The sequence below is a fragment of the Nannospalax galili genome, unplaced genomic scaffold, assembly GCF_000622305.1.
Source record: "Nannospalax galili isolate Female #2095 unplaced genomic scaffold, S.galili_v1.0 scaffold126, whole genome shotgun sequence".
Classification (NCBI taxonomy): Eukaryota; Metazoa; Chordata; class Mammalia; order Rodentia; family Spalacidae; genus Nannospalax; species Nannospalax galili.
In genome coordinates, this window is record NW_008355275.1 from 172,742 (window position 1) to 182,363 (window position 9,622).

The 9,622-nt window shown below is 46.9% G+C and overlaps 1 protein-coding gene across 2 annotated transcripts in view; it reads right to left on the reverse strand.

The window, feature by feature from the left end:
- Abtb2 (ankyrin repeat and BTB domain containing 2) overlaps positions 1–9,622 on the reverse strand; it is a 179,447-nt gene that overhangs the window by 39,147 nt on the left and 130,678 nt on the right. For both annotated transcript variants that reach the window (XM_008852359.3, XM_029555696.1), the window contains exons 2-3: positions 8,301–8,447; positions 1,676–1,889 (exon numbers count right to left, since the gene is read on the reverse strand). In XM_008852359.3, coding sequence (XP_008850581.1) covers positions 1,676–1,889; positions 8,301–8,447 — 361 coding nt within the window. The remainder of the gene's footprint in view (positions 1–1,675; positions 1,890–8,300; positions 8,448–9,622) is intronic.

The following is a 9,622-nucleotide window of genomic DNA, read 5'->3' on the forward strand; positions in this document are numbered from 1 at the left end:
CAGCACTGTGTTTAGCACATAGTAAATACTCAGTGAACGCTGGCCTTCCCGGAATCCTTGCACAGTCTTCTTTACCAGTCCCATTTTTACAGCTGAGGAAATGAGGCCCACGAAGATTTAGAACCTTGCACAAAGGTCTCAAGGTTCATGAATGCTAGAGCTATTATTTGTACCCAGGCCACTTGGTTCTACAGCCACTGTATGCCCTGCTTCCAACATTGCTGTATGTCCATAGGCCTGCCAATGCTTCCTGGTAGCTGTTGGTAACCAACTGGGGCAGGAGTCTACCTTAGCATGTGTGTGTTCTGTATGTAGTACATGTGTGTTCTGTGACCGTAGAGGCCCTGGAGAATGGGGCCTGGTTGGGGAGCAGAATGATGCCACCTGAAGATAACAGGCAGCTGCGAAAGGTCTCAGGCCACTTTCCTCTTTCTCATCTTGGGCCCTGCTGGATGGCAATGTGTGAAAAAAGTTTCCTAAGTCAAATGAGGGTTTTTTCTTAAGAGGACATGACTTTCAAGGCCACAGAAAGACCTTGCCTTGACTGCTCATGTGATACCAGCACATAGAGTTATTTGGTGGATTATTATTTTAAAAATCCTTTAAGCAGAGGATTTAAAAAAGATAGGCCTCTGAAGACCTAGAACTGGTGTCCTGTCCTCAGATACCCCATACTTAAGCCCCTCACTGGATCACCCTTGGGCAGTCCACAACCTGTACCTGTGTTCAGCTGGGAGAGGGCTGGGGCCAGGTAGAGTGCACTGATCTGAGTCAGCAGGTATGGACTGGGGGCTGCACAACTCCCCACTGGATGCATATCACAAACCTGACAGGGCCCCAAACTTCTAATCTATGAAATGAGCAGATGGGGCCACACATGCCCAAGATCCTTTATAACAGTAGCACTGTCATCAAAAGAGATGACAACTACCATTGACAGAGTTGCCACTGTCCTCACTGCTTTTTCTCAGAGCACTTGCTCACTTAGCTCTTACTCCCACCTCTCCATGTTGGTAGGTATGCTGGTTAGTTTTTGTTGACTTGATACAATCTAGAGTCATCTGGGAAGAGGGAACCTCAACTGAGGAATTTCCTCTGTTGGACTGGCTTCTGGCCCTGTCTGTGAGGCATCTTCTTAATTGCTGATTGATATAGGAGGACCCAGCCCACTGTGGGTGGTGCCATCCCTGGGCATGTGGGCCCGGACTGTATAAGATAGTTTAGCAAACCAGTGAGCAGCATCCCTCTCTTATCTTTGCTTCAGTTCCTGCCTTTAGGTTCTTGCCTCGGCTTCCCTTGATGATAGACTGTAAGCTGCCAGCCAAATGAACCCTTTCCTCCCCCCAAGTTGCTTTTACTCAGCGTTTTATCACAGCAACAGAAAAGTAAGACAGAAAGGATGCTTCATTTTGTAAAGGAAACCGAGTTTCAGAGAGTCCAGCTAGGGTGTGCTGAACTGATCAACTCTACGCTTAGGCTAAAGTCCTAAGCATCTGCCCTGGTTAAAGAAATACCACACTGTGCATTGGCCTTTATGCATATGGGCACCCAGGCCACCACCCAACCCCTGCTGACCAGCTCCAAGCCTCTTCTTGCCCTGTCAGTCAGTGGTCAGTAGGTCAACGTGCATTTGTAAGCACTCCCTAGCAGGTGCTCAGAGAAGACTGATACCTACCGTTCATTGTTCAGGGTCATTCTTGGGGGGTCCAGGTTGGGGTTCTCCATGGACTCCATCTGTGGACATCGTAGAAAGTAGTAGAGCGTGTGAAGGGCATCAGGGGACCAGGTGATCGGCTGTGATGGCTGGCGGGCCTGACGGGCAGGGCTGGTGCCTGGGCACAGGGGATGGCGTCCCTGCATGTGATGCATGGCTCTAGAGACTAGGTCACCTGGAGAGGAGGAGGAGAAGAAAACCCAAAAACAAAGTCTGAGTTCCCAGCCCACATTCTCCCAGGGATACAAGCTCCCTTCCCTTGGTGTGTAATTACTATTTACCCTGGAGTCAAGGGGTGGAGGAGGAGATTGTCACCTAGATGCACAATAGCAATTTGGTTTCCCTTTCATTTCCAGTCTTGCCTTAACAGCCGAATTATAAACACTTGGCAGGCTGGTCTCCTCCAGAATTTATGCTAATGTGGTTTCCTTTTCAACATCCCCACTCTCACTACTACCACAGGGGCCCTTCTCACAGTTCTTTGACCATGGGAATCAGCCAAGAGCAGGCTCTTGAGAGAGTCTTCCCTACACTGTTATGTGTAAAACCCTGAGACTTCAGTAGACAATGGTCACCACCATCCATTGAATACTTAACTATGCACAGAGGATGCAGTTCCCTAGAAATATGATTCAGTTTGGTCCTTACAGTGCTAGGGGTCAGGTATAGTCCCATATTCAGATGAAGGCACTGAGGCACATTTCCTGGCCCTGGTCACAGGAAAGTTTCAGCAGAGCACGAGGGTTGTGTTAACTAAGTGGCTCCAAAACCCATGAACTTCACTGTGATTTGGGTTGCACCCTGCCCTATTGGAGTCTATGGGGTCTTAGGGTCCCCATATCCTGTGTTGTGTTTCTGTTCTAGTCTTTTCAACATCCCACCAGTCTCTGACAGGAAATATCCCATCATTGTGTGAGGCCACAATGCTGAGAAAGGATGGGCTGAAACAGCCCCAGGCACCTGACGGCACCTCCATTCTGAAACAAGTAGCGCCTCTGTGTTCTCCAGGCCTGAGAACTCAGGGCTAGGGGTTGGGGTTGGGGGCTAGGGGGGTCATCTCTCCAGTGGGTCAACCTCCTAGAACTCACAGTGGTTCCCCACAGATGGCTCCTTCCACAGGAGGCCTTAAGGACCCAGCTAACCCTTATAGGCGTGGAAATGATGACGTTCTAACTGGGCCTGTTAAGTCAGCAGAACCCATTCATTCCTTTATTCAGTTAACCTTCATCACTCAGCTTCTGGGAGTCTGGTTCTGCTTTCCTTGCATCCCTATCTCCACACACAAGGCACTCAGAAATGCTGGGGAGTAAATAAAGTAGTAGTCTTGTGCATGCATTTCATTTCCAAATACTACAACAGGTAAGACTTAAGCTTATTGGCTGTTCAGATTCTCCCAGGACAGTCATAGTGAGGGTGATTGTCTTTCAAGTAGAGATAAATGACTATAACTAGAACTCCCCACCTGGAAAAAGTCCTCCATGTCCTATCCCCCCATCAAGGTGGGTACTGTCTCTGACCTGATTTTTCTTATCTCCCCAAGTTGCAGTTAGTTTCCTGGAGACCCTGGACAAGAAGGCTGGTGGCAGTGGAGTCCTAATACTGGCCCCTGTCCAGAGACTCTTTAGGGGCAGGATCTGACACCTGTAGTTGGTAGAAATCCCTAATGTTCATTGGGTTTGAAAATCATCACCAAGAAGTCTGATTGGAGAACAAGTTCCAGAGTCTAGAATGCATGGCTTCAGATGGGAGATCTGCTACTTCCAGCCTGTGTACTCTAAGTAATTATAAGAGCCTCAGTTTCCTCGTCTATGAAATGGTGATGCCAGCACCTGGCATTGAATAAACGCAGGTGAGGTTGAATACAACACTAGCATTATTGACACCCCGTTATGACTACTTCTCCATCCTGCCTGAGCCTCTGGAGGTCCTTCTAGGACCACTGCTCATAGCCACACACTACCCCACATTTTCCAGGACAGGAGTCGTCTGACCCTGCAATATCAGCTCCCAGGCCTGCCCTGGGGCTCCTGGGTGGCAGAAACTGGCATCAAATGCAGCAGGTAGCTGTGCCTCCAGCATCTAGTCCCAGCTAAGCTGGTGGCAGAAGGTTGAAACCTGGCTTCCTTGTCTCTAGTTTTAAACGTCGTAACTGTTGGCGGAACCACAGAAAAACAAAGAGGAGAAATCAAAGAGGCTATGCTATCATCAAAGAGATGATATGTTAAAATACCATTCCAAAGCCTGGGCAAGGCAGAAGTCATTAACATTAATTACTTTTATTGTTGTTTTACTGTTATTGGTGGAGAACCCTTTGGCAGTACATTTCCAGTCAGAATGCAGGCATGGGAATCAAGGAAGCAAGGGGAGTTGTTCCTAGAGGTTCCTTAGAGGGAAACCAGAAACAGAGGGGCTCAGAAAAACATGAAGGTAGCAGGAACCGGAGGTCACCGGCTTTCTCAATATAAATCTCTGCCAAGGATGATTTCTCACCAAGACCAAGAGACAGATGTCTGCAGACAGCTCAGATCAGACTTGTGCAAAAGATTAGGCAGCCCCACACCCATTTATGACTAAAGCCACAGCTTGCCTTGATCTCCTAGGGTGATATTTTAACTCCTGCCATTTTCTATTTTCTAGGTTTTGTGATAGACAAAAAACAGGCAAAATATCTCATCTAATCTTTATAAGCACAATTGGAAGGGAAATATTTCCATTATAGAAAAGAGGAAAGAAGCTCCCAGAAGTTCAAGGATAGGTCGCAGTTGCAAACTAGCCAGAGAATCAGCCAGGATTGGACCTGGGAATTTACCTCCCCTACCAAGCTCTGGATTGTTGAACCAGTACCATTCAAAGAACTGCCAACAAGCTGGGATGGGCCACACACTGGTACTGGCTCACAGGACTTCAGAAATGGAGAGTGAATTTTTAAAAAGACATCTATGGGGCTATAGATGTAGTTTACTTGGTAGAGTGCTTATCTAGCATGAATGAAGCACTGACTTTGATTCCCAGCATCTTATAAAACGGGGTGTGGTGTTACATTAAAATCCCAGCACTTGGGAGATGAAGGTAGGAAGATCAAAAGGTCATCTTCAGCTACAGTAGAGTTTGAAGCCAGTCTGGGCTACATGGGAACTTGTTTTAGGAAAAAAGAAAAGAGAAGGAGGAGGAGGAAGAGGAAGAGGAGAAAGAGGAGGAAGAAGAAGAAAAAAAGAAAAATCCGCAGCAATTTGAAGAGTAATTTTATGTCTATCTTAATCTAAGAATAATTTTTAAAATCGTATTTGCATTTTACATGTCTTATTTCATTTTCTAGACATTCATTTTTATTATATTTTATAGTTTTCATCTATAATTCACTGCAGGGATATATACAGTCACTGGCCCTTGGGCACAGCTTGTTTGTGAAGCCCTGGGCTAGCAGGGCTGGACTCTTGCACAGGTGGGTGCTCAGTGCTACTAGAACTTCCTTGTATTGAGAATCAATTGATCCCAAGCTCAATGAAACCTTGGTCTGAAGCCCAGAAACACCCACTAGGCATGGAAAAACAAGCCTCACCCCTTGTTAACCATGAAAGACTTGATTAGAGGTGCTACAGGTTTCACTCTGGTTGGTCCAACCCTCATTATGAGCCATCAAATAAAAACAGCAGGTGAGAGTCTGGAACTTAGCACTGCCTTCAAAATAAGCCCTCTAACATCTGCTGCCTTTAAATAGAAGTATTTTGTTTTTTTGTGTATTCCTTCTCTTTAAAATTTTCATGGGTACCGAGAAACAGAACAAACACAAGGACCTGAGCTCCCATGCAGCTGGACCTAGTACAAGAAAGAAGCTTCTTAACCTACTAAGCAGGCTGGTCCTGGCCAGGCACAGGGAGTTAATGCACAGAAAGCTCAGAGTAAACTTCTAGGTCCATACTGCTCAGCGCCAAGTATCATTAGTCTTATTAAGATCTTCAGTCTCCAAGAGAAAAATTATAATATCTGCCTCCACCTCTGTCCCCTCCCCTGCAGAGGGTTAGCAAAACCTTTGTTTCAGAGGGAGGACTAAGTACTGTGGTGTTTGTGACATAGACAGATCTGCTGTCTTTGAAAAGATGCTATGGAGGTGTCTCTTCTCTGTGTCCTGAGGAGTGGCTGGGCAGGATGGAGACCAAGCCCTGGAGAGTTTCAGGAGAGAAACTGGGTGAGACAGAACTCATCCCTTCTAATGCTCTTGTGTGCTCACACACACATACTGAGTTCAAGGGGACTGTTCTCCATGTTGGGGAATGTTCTGTCACTGGGGCCCAGGTAGTAGGCAAAAGTGATCAAGCCCCTGTCCTCGTGACACTGATAATTTCTAGTTAGAGGAGAGAAAGACTAAACTGGTTAAATATGCAAGTATCAAGTCGTGGTCAGTGCTTTGAGTAAAACTAAAGCCACAGAAGGGAACTGGAGGGAGGGCGGGAGCTCATTTACAGGAGGGTCTTAGGCAGGCCTCTCTGATAAAGTGTCATTTGAGCAGACTTGATAAAGTGAAACAGCAGTGTGTTTGGGTATCTAAGACAAAATGTGGCAGAGGCTACAGTCAGTGCAAAGGCCCTGGGGTAGGAGCACACTTGGCTGGGAATCCTGGTGGCTGCAGCACAGTCAACAAGAGAAGTGTGGTAGGTGATGAAGCCAGATCTCATATCAGATTCCAGACCATGGTGAGGGTTTGGGATTTTACTGAGTCTGATCATGACCTCAGCTGCCCTGAGAGGCTGGCTGCTGGGCTGCTGGCCATATCTAGGAAAGCCCTGTGTGATTAAAGCATGCTGCAAAAGGCTGATATATTAAAATTAGCCTTGCTCTGATTCTTGATCCCATTCTGTCTCTCCCTCAGTTCTGTCTGATATAGCTTTGCAAGGGTATTTTGAGTAAATGGAATAAAGTGAGAAGGAGCTTTGCACAGGACCTTGCCTGCACAAAGTGTCCAATTAACATTCAAGAGCAAAATAAAACCAAGGTGCTCTTCAGTAGACAGAAGGCCATGAGTGCCTGTGCTTGGGAAAGGAGAGCTTGCTGAACACAGCCTGGCCCTGGCCTGAAGACAGCTGGAGGCATCTGACAGGGCAGAGGTAAAACCTCACACCAGAGCCTACTTCCTGCAGGTCCTTCCAGGGTAGGAGACTCAGGCAGCTCTGCACCCGCCCTGTCTGCTGCCAGGAGACAGGGAAACAGAGGTCCTGTGAGACTCGTGAGACCGGGAACCTTCATTTCCTGTCTTGAGAAGGTAGAAAAGAATGGAGGGGGCAAGTTGCCTCCTGAAGGAACAGAAAGGGCTGTCATCGACTGGACAGGAAACCCACAAGACTTGCAATGAAGAAGAATGGGGCAGAGAAAATTTGTCGGTCTCCATGCCATGCACTGCCATCCTTGGTACATGCCACCTGTACCAACAGACTGAGGGCGAATGCCAGAGGCAGGGAGTGTAGCTTGATTTCTTAAATAAGTAGGGTAAGGAGAGAGAGCACTCAGGAGGTGGCATGGACCTTCCAACTGTACCTCACAGATCTCTGGGATCCTGGGAGAGACTTTGGTGCTGGGTATGGGGGCCATCAGCAGAGAAGGTTGCTGAGTTATTTTTATTATAACAGAGCTCCAGAAAGAGCTGTCAGAAGTTCAGCACCTCCAGGGAACAACATGGAAGATGAGGTGGAAAGAATGTAAGAGCCAGAGGATGGGAAAGAGTGCTGTGACATTCTGTCTTCTGGACGTGATGTAACATGAGCATTACACCATGAACTCACAGCAGTTGTGATGACTGGAAAAGACCACAAGATAAAGCCAATAGGATCAGTTAACATTCTAACAGGCAGAATGAACTGAATTCAGTGGGTTAAAGACAGAGAGAACATGAAGGGGGATGGGGATGTATTGGGGGTGCCTTGAAAGAGTAGAAGCGGGGAGTTGGGGATACATATGATCAAGATACATTGTTTACATGTATGAAACTGTCAAAGAACACATAAAAGATTATATATAATATATAGAGGATTACAGATATAATATTAGATAGATAGATGATAGATAGATACATAGATACATGATAGATGATAGATAGATAGATAAATAGATGATAGAGAGAGATAGATAGATAGATGATAGACAGATAGATAGATATATAAATAGATAAACAGATAAATAGATAAATAGATAGACAGATAGATAGATAGATAGATAGATAGACAGCGCTTCTGGGCCAGGCAGGTGAAATGAATGAAGCAAGCCAGCTGTAAGGCAGCCAGGTCTGAGGCAGCAGAGGGACTGCATGCACCCCATCTAATTATAGCTTAGTTCCCACTTACCATAGCCAAGAAGGCAAGAAATGCAGGGCCTGTAGCTCATCTGAGTTTCCCAGAGAAACCAGAAATCCATATTTATGTGTGATTATGCAGAAAGACTATCTAAACATTAACAAGCCAGTGAGTCCCCAGGCTGCCGCGTCAGCCCTCACTCATACAGATCTAGCTTTCAGGGAAAGCCAGAAAGGTAGAGGGGGCTGTAGCCAGAATCTAGGCATTGAGTTCTATCTGTTTTCTTCCTCAGATCCCATACTTACTCAGCTCTGAGATGCTGCCCACACATGTGGCTAGAAGAGACTGCTCCAGCGTCCGAAGCTCCAGCTGAGCGTAGGCATCTGCTCGCTCATCATGGCCCAGGGTCCCACCGTTGTAGGGACTGAAGTATGCAGGGAGGGAGAGGACACCTGTTGGGGGGAAGCAAGATGGAGAGGTCATAGGGGCAGAGGGAAAGCTCTCTGAGCCATACCGCCACAGCCACTGTGTCTAGGGCTCAGCCCCACTCTCTTGTCCTGATACAGCATAGGACATGCCCCACTGAGCCATGAGGATATGGGACTTTTTACTGTGCCTGGTGCCCCAGATATCAGAATAAGAAACTTGTGCTAGGGTGTTACCTATATGTAGACTAAACTTGATGTTGCCAAAGAACCTGCAGGTTCGTGGGCTATCCATTGAATATTTATAATGTGCCTGATTGGACCAGTGTGCTTTCAGAGTTCTAAGGGGTGACAGAAAGACCTGGTTTTGGTGTATGGCACTCAAAAGTCCCTACGCCAGATGATCACAATCCTGCTTCTCCAAAGGTCAGCTGCTTGCAGAGTTCCCTCAGTTCCCCATGCTGGCCCATTTCTTCAAGGCCAGAAGGCCCTGAGGCCACCACTGGAAAGGGACACTGCCCTCTCTACTTCATGAAGGGGGCTGTCCCAGGCCCTGGCCAAGTCCAATTAGTGTTTCTCATTAGCACTTCAACAGTGGAGAACAGAGCTGCCAGAATCCATCTCAAGGGATGCCAGTCTAAATCTCTTCAGCTCACTGTGTGACTTCTTAGCAAGCAGCAGAAAAGCAGGACCAGGCTGCTTTAACATGACATGTTACTTCTTAAGAGCATGTGGCACCTCAGTGCCCACTGCAGTCTGAGCCCAGAGTAGAGATTCCCAACTTTTGGTAACTGCTGCTTCTCTGGCGGGTGGTTCTTTGCTCAAATCTCCTGCCTAGCTTTTATTTATTTATTTTAAAAAATATCCACAGTGGGGGCTGGAGAGATGGCTCCATTAAGAGCACTGGCTGCTCTTGCAGAGGAGCTGGGTTTGATTCCCAGTACCCACGTGGCGGTTAACAACTGTCAGAAACTCGAGTTCCAGGGGATCAGACACCTTCTTCTGACTTCCATAGGCATCACATGACACGGGTGCACTTACATGCATGCAGGCAATACACTCATACATATAAAATAGATGGAATAAATAAAATATTTTTAAAAAATTGCCGGCCATGGTGGCACATGCCTTTAATCCCAGCACTCGGGAGGCAGAGGCAGGCGGATCTCTATGAGTTCAAGGCCAGCCTGGTCTACATAGTG